Source organism: Chiroxiphia lanceolata, chromosome 4 (assembly GCF_009829145.1).
Source record: "Chiroxiphia lanceolata isolate bChiLan1 chromosome 4, bChiLan1.pri, whole genome shotgun sequence".
NCBI lineage: Eukaryota > Metazoa > Chordata > Aves > Passeriformes > Pipridae > Chiroxiphia > Chiroxiphia lanceolata.
Window position 1 is genome coordinate 526322 of NC_045640.1, and position 14656 is coordinate 540977.

A 14656-nucleotide genomic window follows, 5' to 3' on the forward strand; every position below is an offset into this window, starting at 1 on the left:
CCGAGCTGCCCCTGGGACAGACCCGGTGCCCTCAGCCCTCTGGCAGGTGACAGGTTGGGCTGGTGGCACCTTGGCCACTTCTAAGGGAGCCCAACTCCCCTCTGGGACCCCCAAACCCGGGGCTGGTTTCTCTGGGATTGGACCTTGAGGTCTATTTTGGGGTTTTCTGGCATCCTGAGGGATGTTCCTCTTGGATGTGGTTTTGGGGGGCTTTTCTCTCCCTCTGTTGCCTCTGCCACACCAAACCACCCAGCCTGGGGGTTCAGGGGACAGAGCAGGGTCCCCCTGTGTGCCCAGACCCCCCCCAGCACCTCCGGGGGCTGGGGGGGAGCGACGGGGCAGAAAAGTTCGGGCAAAGTCGCTCCTGATTTCCTGGTACTTTGGAATTTAAACCCCAGGAGCATCTCCAGCCCCACGAGCTGCTCCAACCCCCCGAGGAGGGGGAGGGTTGCGGGGAGGGCGCTGCCACCCCAGGGACCCCAAGGCACCGATGTCCCCCCGTGCCACGGGGGTGCCCCCGGCCCCGAGGAGCAGCCCCGGGGGTTCATCCCCCGTCCCTCACCGCGGGTGAGCAGGTCCTTGGCGGCGCTGGCGCTGCCGAGGGCGTTGCTGGCGGTGCAGCGGTACCTCCCGCTGTCCCGGGGCCCCGCATCCCGGATTTCCAGCCGCAGGGCGTTGCGGGAGGCGGCGACCCCGAACCTCTGGGGCGGGGCCACCTGCGCCCCGCTGGTGGCCAGCACGGTGCCGTCGCGGTCGATGGCCAGGGTGGCCGGAGGGTGACTGTCCACGGCGCAGCGGACGATGGCCAGCCGGCCCCCCTGGCTCTCCTGGAACAGCGTCAGGGTGGGGGGCCGGGGGGGATCTGCGGGACGGGAGAGGGTGCTGAGCTCGGGGTGTCCCCGTGGGGTGGCCACACGTGGAATCCCAGACTGCTTTGGGGTGGGAGAGACCTTAAACAGCAGCCAGTGCCACCCCCTGCCACGGGCAGGGACACCTTGCCCCCGGTCCAAGACACCTTCCCTCGGCCTGGGACACCTTCCCCCGCCCCAGGACACCTTTCCTCAGCCCAGGACACCTTCCCCCGGCCCAGGACACCTTCCCTCGGCCTGGGACACCTTCCCCCGCCCCAGGACACCTTTCCTCAGCCCAGGACACCTTCCCCCGGCCCAGGACACCTTCCCCCGGCTCGGGACACCTTCCCCCGGCTCGGGACACCTTCCCCCGGCCCAGGACACCTTCCCTCGGCCCAGGACACCTTCCCCCGGCCCGGGACACCTTCCTCCGGGCCCAGACTGCCCCAAATCCCTGTTTTATTTTCCCCCTGACTTGCAAAACCTCCTGAGCTGTTCTTATCCCCCCCCCCCCCCCCTCCTCCGTCAGTGACTCCCCCCAGTTTACGGCTGGAGCAGATTAGCGGCAGATGCTGCCACGGGCGGGCGGGTCCTGCCCACCAACGGCTCGAAACGGCCCCTTCCCACGGCCGGGAATTGCGGGATTTACCCCAAACTCAGTCGGGGGGGGGGGGCTGAACCCCCCTCCCAACCCCTTCCCACGGCCGGGAATTGCGGGATTTACGGCGGATTCGACCGGGAGGGCCGAACACCCCTCCCCAGCTGCCCCCGGGGCACTCGGGAAGAGGCTTCGCCGTGGGTTTGGGGCTTTGCTGAGCCCCTGGCACGGGTGGCACTGGCGGGGGGCACTCACAGGTCACGCTGAGGCCGAGCGGCTGGGCCGTGTCGCTGCCCTGCCCGTTTGTCACCTGGCACGAGTAGTAGCCGGCGTCGCCCGCGGCCACCGCGGGGAAGAGGAGGGTGTGGGCAGTGCCCTCCTGCAGCCAGGCGCCGTTCCTGTACCACGTGTAGTTGAGGTCCTGCCCCTCCCGGCCCGGCACGTCGCAGGACAGGGTGGTGGCCGTCCCCTCCCGCACCTCGGCCGCGGGGCTCGCCGAGACCTCTGCGGCTGAGGGGGGTGGGAGCACGGTCAGCACGGTCAGCACGGTCCGGGAGGCAGGAGAGCGGCACCCCCACCCCCAACCCCCACATCCCAGAGCCCCTCTGCCCCCCCCAGGGATGACGACAGAGGTGGGAGGCGTTTGGGTTTGTCCCCTGTCACCAGCACCTTCCCAGCTGGGCAGGGGGGGCACCTTCTGCTTTTAGTGCAAAACACTGGAGGAAAAAACTGTTGGTGGGGACAGTGGGGTCCTGCAGCCCTCGGGGTGTGCACGGGGGGCTGGGGGGAGCAGACTGACCCCCCTGTTCCCATCTGGGGGGAGATGCTCCCTGTGGGACTCCAACAGGGACAGGCAAGGCTGGGGCTTGTCTTTGCTGCAGGATCTGGTGGAGGACCCTCCTCCCCTGGGAGGGTGGGGAGGTCCTGGCACAGGGTGCCCAGAGAAGCTGTGGCTGCCCCTGGATCCCTGGGAGTGTCCAAGACCAGGTTGGATGGGGCTTGGAGCACCCTGGGCTGGTGGAAGGTGTCCCTGCCCAGGGCAGGGGGTGGCACTGGGTGATCTTTAAGGTCTCTTTCCACCCAAACCACACCACCCTGGCTCTGGATGCCCACCAGCTCTGCCAACCCCCTTCCCAGTGCTGGGCTGGAAATCCTTCCAGGGCCGTGTCTTTGGGATCCCCGAGGGGAGGGATGCAGGGCTGGCAGGACGGAGCCCTCCCACTCCTGCCCCAGGGACTCCCCAGCTCCCCCAGCAGCACTGGCACCTCGTTACCACCCCGTGCCCACCCCACTCCGGACCGGCCGGGCACACTCAGCCCCTCTCCCCCCTCCCTGGTGCCCTGGCACTCACAGAACACGTGGAGGGTGGTGGTGGGCGCCGTGCCAGCCCCGAGGGCGTTCAGGGCCTCGCAGTGGTACCGCCCGTGGTCCTCCCGCCGCACCCCCCGCAGGGTCAGCACCCTCTCGCTGCCCACGGCGGCCCCGTCCTTGTACCAGAGGTACCCCGAGACGGGGGGGTGGCTGCTGCCCACCTGGCAGCTCAGGGACACCGTGGCACCCACGTGGATGTTCCCCGAGGAGGGACTGACCCGCACCTGGACGTCCCTGGGGGCGTCTGCGGGGGGGACACACGGACACGGCGGGGGGAGGTGAGGGTGGGCAGGACCCACAGGGCGCTGCCACAGCCCTTTTTGGGGGCTGGTGCAGGGAAAAGGGGGGCTGGAAGGGGAGCAAAGCTGCCACACTGGTAGCAAAGCGGGGAGGGCACGGCTGTGGGTGCCAGGAGGTGGGTTGTCACCCCACAGCTGTGGGGTGACACGGCCACGGAGAGACGGGGGGAGCAGCAGAGGGGGAGGGATCTGCTCTGGTTCCTGCAGGGAGCACAGGGAAGGGGGTGGCTGGTGGGAGGGGGGCCTGGGTGCTGTGGGCGTGGCAGAGGTGCCCCCTGTCCCCACAGTGAGATGCCCTCTGTCCCCACACCGAGGTGTCCCCCTGTCCCCACACCGAGGTGCCCCCTGTCCCCTCACCGAGGTGTCCCCCTGTCCCCACAGTGAGATGTCCCCTGTCCCCACACCGAGGTGCCCCCTGTCCCCTCACTGAGGTGCCCCCTGTCCCCTCACTGAGGTGCCCCCTGTCCCCACACCGAGGTGCCCTCTCTCCCCTCACCGAGGTGCCCTCTGTCCCCACAGTGAGATGTCCCCTGTCCCCACAGTGAGATGTCCCCTGTCCCTTCACTGAGGTGCCCTCTGTCCCCTCACCGAGGTGTCCCCTGTCCTCACAGTGAGATGTCCCCTGTCCCCACACCGAGGTGCCCCCTGTCCCCTCACGGAGCTGCCCCACGTACGTCTCACCCGCAGCACGACCTCGGTGCTCGCCTTCCCGGAGCCGTGGGAGACCTCGCAGAGCAGCTTCTTGCCGTGGTCCCTCCAGGAGAAGGAGGTGCTGAGGGTCAGCTGCTGGCCCACCCCGCTGGTGTCCAGCTGCAGCCGCCCGGACAGGCTGGCGGCGCGGGGGTCGTGCCCCTCCCAGCGCAGGACGGTGTCCCCCCAGGGGCAGGCGAAGGGCGTGGAGCACTCCAGGCTGGAGCTCTGCCCCTCCCTCAGGTCCTGGGGGGCGGCGGCGCTCGGGGGCTCCAGTTCCTCTGGGATGGAGAGCGGAGGGTGGGATGTGCCCGTGGGGTGGGTGGGAAGGGAACGGGGGGGGGGGTGTCCGGGGGCCGCACCCACCCGACACGCTCAGCACCACGTCCCGCGCCGCCGACCACCGGTCACCGCCCACGATCTCGAAGCGGAACCTGTAGGGCCCCCCGTCCCCCGGGGTCACCCCCCGCAGCAGCAGGGTGCAGTTCCGGGCAGAGGGGTCCCCCAGGAGCTGGGCGCGGCCCCTGAACCGGGCGTCCACCTCCTGGGGGGCGGCCGAGTGGAACACCGGGGCCCTGGGGCCGTCGTAGTCCTTGTACCAGATGGCCACGATGCCCCGGGCGGCCGCCGCGCCCTCGGGGTAGCTCAGGGTGCAGGGCACCACCACGCAGGACCCCCCGAGGCCACGCACGGACTGGGGGTAGGAAACCCCCCACGAGCCGAGGGCTGTGCCGGGGAAAGGGGGGTCAGTCGGGCTGGGGGGGCCCCTCTCTCCTCCTGGGACCCACCCAGCCCACGGCACCTCTGTGAGGGGGTGACAGGCAGGGGGCTCGGGGGGGGGTGGGAGAGGAGGTGGGGGTGGGATAAACCCCCCGAGAGGAAATTTTGAGGGAGAGAAGGGGGAGATAATGGAGAAAAGCTGGATCTTTTGGGGGGCTGGCTTTGAACAGCCTAAATAACAAGGAAAAAGGGGAAAATTGCCCCCTCCTCCCCGGCCCCTCAAAACTGATTTCCTCAGCCCACATCCCCCGGCCCCTTGTTCTCCCACGTCCCCTGGCACCCCATCCCTGCCCGGCGGGAGGAGGGGGCACACAGATCCCCCCTGGAACATCTGCTGGGCCGTGTCCCGCGGGAGAGCTGGGAGAAGCCTCGGGAGTTCCCAAAATTCTGCCCGTCCCATGGGCACCGTGCACGGATCCCAGTCCTCCCATCCCGGGGGGCACATCCTGCCCATCCCATGGGCACCGTGCACGGATCCCACCCCCCATCCCAGGGGGCACATCCTGCCCATCACCTGGGCACCGCACACAGATCCTGCTCCTCCCATCTCGGGGGGCACATCCTGCCCATCCCATGGGCACCATGCAAAGATCCCGCTCCTCCCATCCCGGGGGGCACATCCTACCATCCTGCCCATCCCCTGGGCACCGTGCACGGCTCCCACCCCCCATCCCGGGGGCACATCCTGCCCATCCCCTGGGCACCGCACACAGATCCCGCTCCTCCCATCTCGGGGGGCACATCCTGCCCATCCCGCGGGCACCGTACAGGACTCCCACCCCCCATCAAGGGGGGCACATCCTGCCCGTCCCCTGGGCACCGTGCAGGGCTCCCACCCCATCCTGGGGGCACATCCTGCCCATCCTGTGGGCACTGCACACAGATCCCGCTCCCCCCATCCCGGGGGGCACATCCTGCCCATCCCCTGGCACCGTGCACGGCTCCCACCCCCATCCCGGGGGCACATCCTGCCCATCCCATGGGCACCGTGCAGGGCTCCCACCCCCATTCCGGGGGGCACATCCTACCCATCCCCTGGGCACCGTGCAGGGCTCCCACCCCCATCCCGGGGGGCACATCCTGCCCATCCCCTGGCACCGTACAGGGCTCCCACCCCCATCCCGGGGGGCACATCCTGCCCATCCCCTGGCACCGTACAGGGCTCCCACCCCCATCCCGGGGGGCACACCCCTCCTCCGGCCGCGCAGGGGGTGCCGTACCCGGGGGGACGAGGCTGGCCAGCAGCACGAGGCAGCGGGGCAGGCACATGGTGGCACCGCCGGGGGGGCACGGGGGGGGAGGTGGCCGGTCCTCGGGCACAGGGAGACCCTGGGGGCAACAAGAGGAGGCTGAAGAACTCGGGACATGAGTGTGCGATGGATCCGTGCGGGATAAATCCCGCGGGATAAAACCCGCGGGCAGCAGAGCCCGGGGAGGGGGGGGCGGGTTTAGGGGGTTCTCCAGCACCCCCCGACCCCCCTTGAGCCCCCCCCCCCCGAGCTCCCCCGGCCCCCTGAGCGCTCGGGGGGGTTCAGGAGCTGCTCCGGGTTTTGCAGTGACGGGAGAAGGTTTAGGGAAGTTATTCCTGCCTTTCCCCGGGGAGAAGGGGAAGGATAATGAAGGATAACGCTGAGGCAGCAAATGTGGGCCGGGGGGGCCGGGGGGGGGCTGGGGGTGGAAGTGAAATGAAATTACTGGGATGAAAGCAAAGGAACAGGAATCGAAACTAAGGGACGCGAAGAGAAGAAACACAAAGAGAAACAGTGGAACAAAGGGAAACAAAAGGGAAGGGAAGGTTTGGGAAGGGAAGGTTCGGGAAGGTTTGGGAAGGTTTGGGAAGGTTTGGGAAGGTTTGGGAAGGTTTGGGAAGGGAAGGTTTGGGAAGGGAAGGTTTGGGAAGGTTCGGGAAGGTTTGGGAAGGTTTGGGAAGGGAAGGTTTGGGAAGGGAAGGTTTGGGAAGGGAAGGTTTGGGAAGGTTTGGGAAGGTTTGGGAAGGTTTGGGAAGCAAAAGAAAAAAGGTAAAGGGGAAAGCAGAAAAGAGGAAAAAGGAAAAAAGGAAAAAGAAAAGGAAAAGGAAAGGGGAAAGGAAAAAGGGGGGGAAAGGAGAAAAAGGAAAAAAAAGAAAAAGAAAAAAAGAAAAAGAAGAAAAAGTACAGTTTTAAAAGTTTAAAAATTTCAAAATTTTAAAAAGTTTTAAAAAGCTTAAAAAGTTTTAAGACGTTTACAAGGTCCAATGGCTTTTTGCAGCTCCACACCGAGCAAACTGCTGCCATTCCTTTTAAATTCAAAAATCGATGTTCTGTGATAAACCAGAATATTTTTGCTCTGGTTTTTTTTTTTTTTTTTTGCGTTGCCATGGACACGAACGAACTGACCGATGGGAATTGCCATCTTTATCCAGGCCCTCCTGGATGTGCCCGGGAGGACCGAGGCAGTTCCCTGCCCCCCTTTTCCCCCCTCCCTTTGCCCACACCTTGTTCTCCCACATCTGCTTTGAATTTCCCCTCCACTCCTCGGCTTCGGGAGGGATTTCCCGCTCCGGAGCACTCGGGAGAGCTTTGCCCGGGATGTTCCCGGCCAGACTGAGGGGCGAGAGCACCGGGAAGGGCTGGGATGGCCCCGGGAAGGGCTGGCATGGCCCCGGGAATGGCCCCGGAAAGGGCTGGGATAGCCCTGGGGGTGGCTGGGATGGTCCCAGGAGTGGCTGGGATGGCCCCGGGGGTGGTTGGGATGGCCCTGAGGGTGTCTGGGATGGCCCCTGGAAGGGCTGGGATGGCCCCGGGAAGGGCTGGGATGGTCCCGGGGGTGTCTGGGATGGTCCCGGGGGTGTCTGGGATGGTCCCGGGAACGGCTGGGATGGCCCCGGGAGGGGCTGGGATGGCCCCGGGGGTGTCTGGGATGGCCCCGGGAGTGGCAGGGGGAGCAGTGGGAGGAAGGAAGCGCCGGGATCCAGCCCCGGCCCGAGCCAAGTTTCGTTTCTTCTCCCGCCTTTGTCCCGGTTTCGGTTTCTGGAGGACCCTCGGGGCAGGGTGGGGGGCCCCAAACCCCCCCAGAGCCCCCAGCCCGGGCTGGGGGTGGGACAGTGCCCCGGGCGGGTCCTGCTGCTCCTCAGCTGGGGAATTCCAGCGGTTGGGAAGGTTTGTGGACAAACTCGATGTGGGTTGGGCTGGAAGGGGCTGGACGGGGCTCGGGGCAGCCAGGGCTTGGGGAAGGTGTCCCCGGGGTCCTTAGATGGGATTTAAGGGGTGGGTTGGGTCGGAAGGGACCTTAAATCCCACCCAGTGCCACCCCCTGCCATGGGCAGAGACACCTTCCACCAGCCCAGGTGGCTCCAGCCTGGCCTTGGACATTCCCAGGGATCCAGGGGCAGCCACAGCTTCTCTGGGCAACCTGGGCTAGGGCCTCCCCACCCTCACAGCTGGGAATTCCTGCCCAAAATCCCTCCTAATCCTGCCCTCTGGCAGCTTAAAAATCACCTGTTGGCCCAGGAATGAGCAGGGGGAGGGGACACTCGTGGGGTGGGACCCTCCAGCCTCCCCCACATCCCAGCACAGAGAGAAATGGGGACCAGGGGGTGATGGGACCCCATTCCCCCGGATAAGGTCGGGGTTTAACCCCCCCCCCAGCCTGGATGTGACCCTGGAGGTGTCTGAGCAACCCCCCTGAGCCTGGGAGGAGGCAGGGGGGGCTCAGCCCACAGGCATGTTCCACCTCTGCACCATCCACCCCCCGGGAGGGGCTGCTGCCCCCCCTGCCATCCCAATGCCACCCCCCACAGCATCACCCAGGGGCCTCAGCCCACCCCAGGGGGTGACCCCCCTTCCCTGTGCCCGGCATTCCCAGCCTGGCCCTTCCCTGGGAGCAGAGCTCTTACCTGGGGGTGCCTCTGGCCGTGCCAGCTCAGGGGGGTGGCCCTGGGCCAGTGCTGTCCCTGCCCTCGGGACAGCTCTTTATCTGCTGGGGGGGGGGGGAGTGAGGAGCCCCAAACCACAGCACTTCCCTGTTCAGGGCCCTGTCCCTGCCCCTGCTTTTGGGAAGTGGTGACATGGGCAGCTCCCTCCTGCCTGTCCCTGGTGGTGGGCGCTTTTGGGGTGGCCCCCAGGGCAGGTTCTGCAGCCCCCCAGGGCTGAGGGCTCTGGGCTTGGGGTCCTGCTGGGCCCCTGGGCTGCTCTGGCTGGGGCAGAGTTCCTTTTGTTCCCAGCACTGCTGTGGGGCTGTTTGGGGTTTGGGCTGGATCAAGGCTGACGATCCAGGGACAGTTTTGGTGTCACTGAGCAGCGTCTGTGCCCAGCCAAGGTCTGCTCCTGCCCTGCCAGGGAGAGGCTGCTCCGGGAACGGGGGGGACACGGCTGGGACAGCCCAGCCCAGGGACACCCTGGAGCTCGTGGGTTTGTACCCAGGGAGAGCCGGGAAAGGAGGAGGAAGGGGGGAGGTTGGGGGTGACGTTGTTTGTCTTCCCAGGTCACTGGTACAGCCGGGGGATCCCGGCTGGCCTGGGAATACCCAACACCTTCCCACCGTGCTGCCAGGGTGGAGCCCCTCTGCTCTGGAGCCAGGCTGGGAGAGCTGGGGGGGTTCCCCTGGAGAAGAGAAGGCTCCAGGGAGAGCTGAGAGCTCCTTCCAGGGCCTAAAGGGGCTCCAGGAGAGCTGGAGAGGGACTGGGGACAAGGGAGGGAGGGACAGGACACAGGGAATGGCTTCCCAGTGCCAGAGGGCAGGGATGGATGGGATATTGGGAAGGAATTCCTGGCTGGGAGGGTGGGGAGGCCCTGGCCCAGGTTGGGCAGAGAAGCTGTGGCTGCCCCTGGATCCCTGGAAGTGTCCAAGGCCAGGCTGGATGGGGTTTGGAGCAACCTGGGCTGGTGGGAGGTGTCCCTAAAGCGAGGAGAGGACTCTGCCAACCCTCCTGAAGGACTCTGCCAACCCTCCTGAAGGAATTCCCAGCTGGGCACCGAGGCTGTGCCAGAGGCTGCATCCAGCAGCTTCCCAGCCCTCCTGGGGCAGGATCCATGTCCAGATCCAACCTCCCCCCCAGCAAACAGAGCTGGGGTGGTGGCACCAGGACCACTGGGTGCAGCTGGCACGTGGGGACAGCTCGGGGTCAGTGCTCGACCTTGTGCCCCGGGAGTGTGGGAACGTGCCCTCGGGGACCTCGGCCCCTCCCCGGCCGTGCCAGGCCAGTGCTGAGTCAGCAGGGCAACTCCACAGCCCCCTGTCCCCACCCTGTGTGCCCTGTGATCAGTCTGTGTGTGCCCTGTCCCCATGCTCTGTGTGCCCTGTCCCCATGCTCTGTGTGCCCTGTCCCCAGTCTGTGTGTGCCCTGTCATCAGTCTGTGTGTGCCCTGTCCCCAATCTGTGTGCCCTGTCCCCAATCTATGTGTGCCCTGTCATCAGTCTGTGTGTGCCCTGTCCCCAATCTGTGTGTGCCCTGTCATCAGTCTGTGTGTGCCCTGTCCCCAATCTGTGTGCCCTGTCCCCATGCTCTGTGTGCCCTGTCCCCAGTCTGTGTGTGCCCTGTCCCCAATCTCTGTGTGTGCCCTGTCCCCAATCTCTGTGTGTGCCCTGTCCCCACACTATGTGTGCCCTGTCCCCAATCTCTGTGTGTGCCCTGTCCCCAATCTCTGTGTGTGCCTTGTCCCCAATCTGTGTGTGCCCTGTCCCCAATCTCTGTGTGTGCCCTGTCCCCACACTATGTGTGCCCTGTCCCCAATCTCTGTGTGTGCCCTGTCCCCACACTGTGTGTGCCCTGTCCCCAATCTCTGTGTGTGCCCTGTCCCCAATCTCTGTGTGTGCCCTGTCCCCACTCTGTGTGTGCCCTGTCCCCACACTGTGTGTGCCCTGTCCCCAATCTCTGTGTGTGCCCTGTCCCCACTGTGTGTGCCCTGTCCCCAATCTCTGTGTGTGCCCTGTCCCCAATCTCTGTGTGTGCCCTGTCCCCAGTCTCTGTGTGTGCCCTGTCCCCAATCTCTGTGTGTGCCCTGTCCCCACTCTGTGTGTGCCCTGTCCCCACACTGTGTGTGCCCTGTCCCCAATCTCTGTGTGTGCCCTGTCCCCAATCTCTGTGTGTGCCCTGTCCCCACCCTGTGTGTGCCCTGTCCCCAATCTCTGTGTGTGCCCTGTCCCCAATCTCTGTGTGTGCCCTGTCCCCACCCTGTGTGTGCCCTGTCCCCAATCTCTGTGTGTGCCCTGTCCCCAATCTCTGTGTGTGCCCTGTCCCCAGTCTCTGTGTGTGCCCTGTCCCCATGCTCTGTGTGTGCCCTGTCCCCACCCTGTGTGTGCCTTGTCCCCAATCTCTGTGTGTGCCCTGTCCCCATGCTCTGTGTGTGCCCTGTCCCCAATCTCTGTGTGTGCCCTGTCCCCACCCTGTGTGTGCCCTGTCCCCAATCTGTGTGTGCCCTGTCCCCAATCTGTGTGTGCCCTGTCCCCAATCTCTGTGTGTGCCCTGTCCCCAGTCTCTGTGTGCCCTGTCCCCACCCTGTGTGTGCCCTGTCCCCACACTGTGTGTGGGCAGTGGCAGTGCCCAGGGCTCAGCCCTGTCCAGTTCCTCTTTTCATGCCCGGGGCACATCCTCAGGCTTGGGGAGCAGCTGCAAAGGGGAACGTGCCTGGGAAGCCAAAATGAATGAAAAAATCAGGGAAAGTGAGCAAAGGGACAATCAAATCCAAGGGCTGCTCCCAGAGAGGGAGGGGTGGCTGTCCCACAGCCTGGGGATCAGCCTCCTCCTGGGAATGAGCATCCTCCTGGGAATGAAGACTGTCCTGGGAACCTGTGTCCTCCTGGGGACCAGCGTCCTCCTGGGAATGAGCATCCTCCTGGGAATGAGCATCCTCCTGGGAATGAGCATCCTCCTGGGAATGAAGACCCTTTTGGGAATCTGTGTCCTCCTGGGGACCAGCATCCACTTGGGAATGAGCAGCCTCCTGGAGACCAACATCTTCCTGGGAATGAGCATCTTCCCAGGAACCTGCATCCTCCTGGGAATGAGCATCCACCTGGGAATGAGCATCTTCCTGGGAATGAGCATCCTCCTGGGAATGAAGACCCTCCTGGGAACCTGTGTCCTCCTGGGGACCAGCATCCACTTGGGAATGAGCATCTTCCTGGGGACCAACATCTTCCTGGGAATGAGCATCTTCCCAGGAACCTGCATCCACCTGGGGACGAGCATCCCCCTGGGAATGAGCATCCCCCTGGGAATGAGCATCCTGCTGGGAACCAGCCTCCTCAGTGGGACCAGCACCCTCCCGGGGTCAGAGCTCCCCCCTTGCTCCGGGGGTTCCCCCCGTGTCTCCGAGCACCCCCCGTGTCCAGCCCTCATTCCCAGGGCGGGTGGAGCACAGTCCAAGGGGAGCAGCAGGAGCGGCTCATCCCGTGCCCAGGAGGAATGTGGGCTGGGCACGGGAGAGATAACCGGGAATTCCAGGTGGGGGCTGTCGGGAAGAGGGAAAAACAGTGATGGGAAGAGTGGGAATAAATCAGCCGTCCTGTCGTGGCTGGGGGCTGTGCCAGGGACACCTCCCCCCCCCCGTCATCCCAAATCCAGACCCTCAGCGGGAACGGGGAGCAAAATTCCCACGGCAAAACCGTCCCGTGAAAGTGGAGGGAGCAGGAGGAGGAGGAGGCAGCGCTGTGGGATGGGGCTGATCCCCCCGCGGCCCCCACAGCCCCCCCCGGCCCTTCCTGGGGTGAAAGGCTGAAGGAAAAGGGCAAATAAAGCAAACAGCGGGGACCCGGGGGGGACACCGCGCCCGGCGGCACCGGCCCAGCGCCGCCACCTGAGTCAACACGAGCTGGTTTTCTTTGGCGGGGACGCTGGGAAAGGCTGGGAAGGGCTGGGAAGGGCTGGGAAGGGCTGGGAAGGGCTGGGAAGGGCTGGGAAGGACTGGGAAGGGCTGGGAAGGGCTGTCCCGGCCGGGGGGGGTCCGCGGAGTCCAAAGCGGGGGCGCTCCTGGGATTCCCGGCTGCTGGGATGCTCCGGGGGCAGCGGGACACCCCCGGGACTCCCCTCGGAGTCAGAGAGATGTTGGGGACCCCCTGCAGCCCCCCCCAACTCTGCGACCCCCCCCCCGGCAGAGAGCACAGACCGGATCCCTCCGGCTGGAATGTGCGGGGGTGCCGGGGGGGGTGGCAGGGATTTAATCCTCCCCCGGCCCCGCGGAGCCGGGTGGGGCTCCCCCAGCGCCGTGTCCCCCCCGCTGTCCCCTCCCAGCCCGGGGAACGCGACCCGGCCCCAGGCCTGGCCCCGGGGCAGCGCCGGGGAAATGTCGGCTTTGGCCAGGGGGGTGAGGGCCCCGCTGTGCCTGGGGGGTCTCCCGGCTCCCCTCGGCTCCCCCCGGCTCTCCCTGACTCCTCCTGCTCCCCCATCTCCCCCCGGCTCCTCCTGCTACTCCATCACCCCCTGGCTCCCCCCGGCTCCCCCCATCTCCCCCCAACTCCTCCTGCTCCCCCATCTCCCCCCGATGCCTCCTGCTGGCCCCAGCTCCTCCTGCTCCCTCCATCTCCCCCCAACTCCTCCTGCTCCCCCATCTCCCCCCAACTCCTCCTGCTCCCCCATCTCCCCCCGGTTCCTCCTGCTCCCTCCTGCTCCCCCCAGCTCCTCCTGCTCCCCCATCTCCTCCCAGCTCCTCCTGCTCCCTCCATCTCCCCTCAACTCCTCCTGCTCCCCCATCTCCCCCCGATTCCTCCTGCTCCCCCATCTGCCCCCGGCTCCCCTGCAGCTGACAGGCAGAGCATCCTCCCCTGCTCAACCCCCCCAAATCCGGGGTGCAGGAGCCCCCAGCTCCCACCCAGCCCCTGGGGGTGTTGGGGCCACCCCAAGTCCAGGGGTGCCCAAGCCCCCAGCTCCTCCCGAGCGCCTTGGGGATGTTTGTGCCCCCCAAATCCGGGGTGGCACGAGCTCCCAGCTCCTGCCCAGCACTCTGGGGGTGTTTGGTCCCCCTCAAATCCAAGGGGGTGTAAGCCCCCAGCCCCTCCTGAACGCCCTGGGAGCATTTGAGATCCTTCAAATCTGGGGTACACGAGCCCCAGCTCCTCCTGAGCACCCTGGGGGTGTTCAGACCCCCTTAATTTCGGGGGTGCACCAGCCCCCAGCTCTGTCCCAGCGCCTGGGGGGGGGGGGGGGTTGGTGCCACCGGTGCCCACATTCGTGCCCTCAGGAGCTTCGGGCTGAGCTGGTGCTCCACTCCAAGGAAACATTTTAGGTTGGGTTAACACGTCCCGGGGAGTCGGCTCCGCTCCCGCGTGCGGCAGCAGGGCGAGCTTTCAAGTGAAAAATCAGTTCCTAATGCACGAACCTGACTTTTACATTTGGGGAGCGCGGGGCTGCGGCGGATCCGAGCCACCGATCCCGGACGCCTCATTAGCTCGGGAACGAGCCGGGCTCGAGCGGCCCCGGGGGAGGGACGGGCTCTGAATTATTGCTGCGACACGACCGGCGACACGGGCCGAGGTAATGGGAGATGACACGGCCCCGATCCTGCTCCTCCCGCAGCTCTGCCCGGCCCCGGAGAGCCGCGGGGAGGGGAGGGACATCCCGGGAACTGCAGGGACCTGGGACATCCAGGGAGGGACATCCCGGGAACTGCAGGGACACCCAGGGAGGGACATCCCGGGCACTGCAGGGACCTGGGACACCCAGGGAGGGACATCCCGGGCACTGCAGGGACCTGGGACACCCAGGGAGGGACATCCCAGACACTGCAGGGACCTGTGGCATCGCTCCCAACCCAGTGGGTCCAGACAAGACCGGGCACTAAACCCAGCTCAGCCTAAATCTGCTTTGCCCACCCAGAGCCCACGTGGTCCCCTGTCCCCGAGGGGACCCCAATCCCTCCAGCCCTGTCCTGGCTCAGGATGATGTCCCCTCATCCCCCACCCGGAGCCACGACAGCCCCATCCTGGCCTGGGCTGATGTTCCCCCCTCCCAGACCCGGCAGCAGGACAGTCTGTCCCTGCTTGGGCTGGTGCTCCATCCTGGAGCATCCTGTGTCCTGCCACACCTGGAGCCAGGACAGCCCTGTCCTTCCTCCGGATGGTGCTCCATCCTCCTGGACCTGAAGTCATGACAT

At 66.0% G+C, this 14656-nt stretch overlaps 1 protein-coding gene across 1 annotated transcript in view; it reads right to left on the bottom strand.

Moving 5' to 3' along the window:
* Positions 1–14656, bottom strand: part of SIGLEC1 (sialic acid binding Ig like lectin 1) — a 42701-nt gene that overhangs the window by 17573 nt on the left and 10472 nt on the right. Inside the window, exons 2-8 of the mRNA XM_032685446.1 lie at positions 11291–11743; positions 5810–5918; positions 4176–4535; positions 3794–4090; positions 2801–3064; positions 1705–1959; positions 563–862 (exon numbers count right to left, since the gene is read on the bottom strand). Of these exons, the coding sequence (XP_032541337.1) occupies positions 563–862; positions 1705–1959; positions 2801–3064; positions 3794–4090; positions 4176–4535; positions 5810–5918; positions 11291–11743 (2038 nt within the window). The remainder of the gene's footprint in view (positions 1–562; positions 863–1704; positions 1960–2800; positions 3065–3793; positions 4091–4175; positions 4536–5809; positions 5919–11290; positions 11744–14656) is intronic.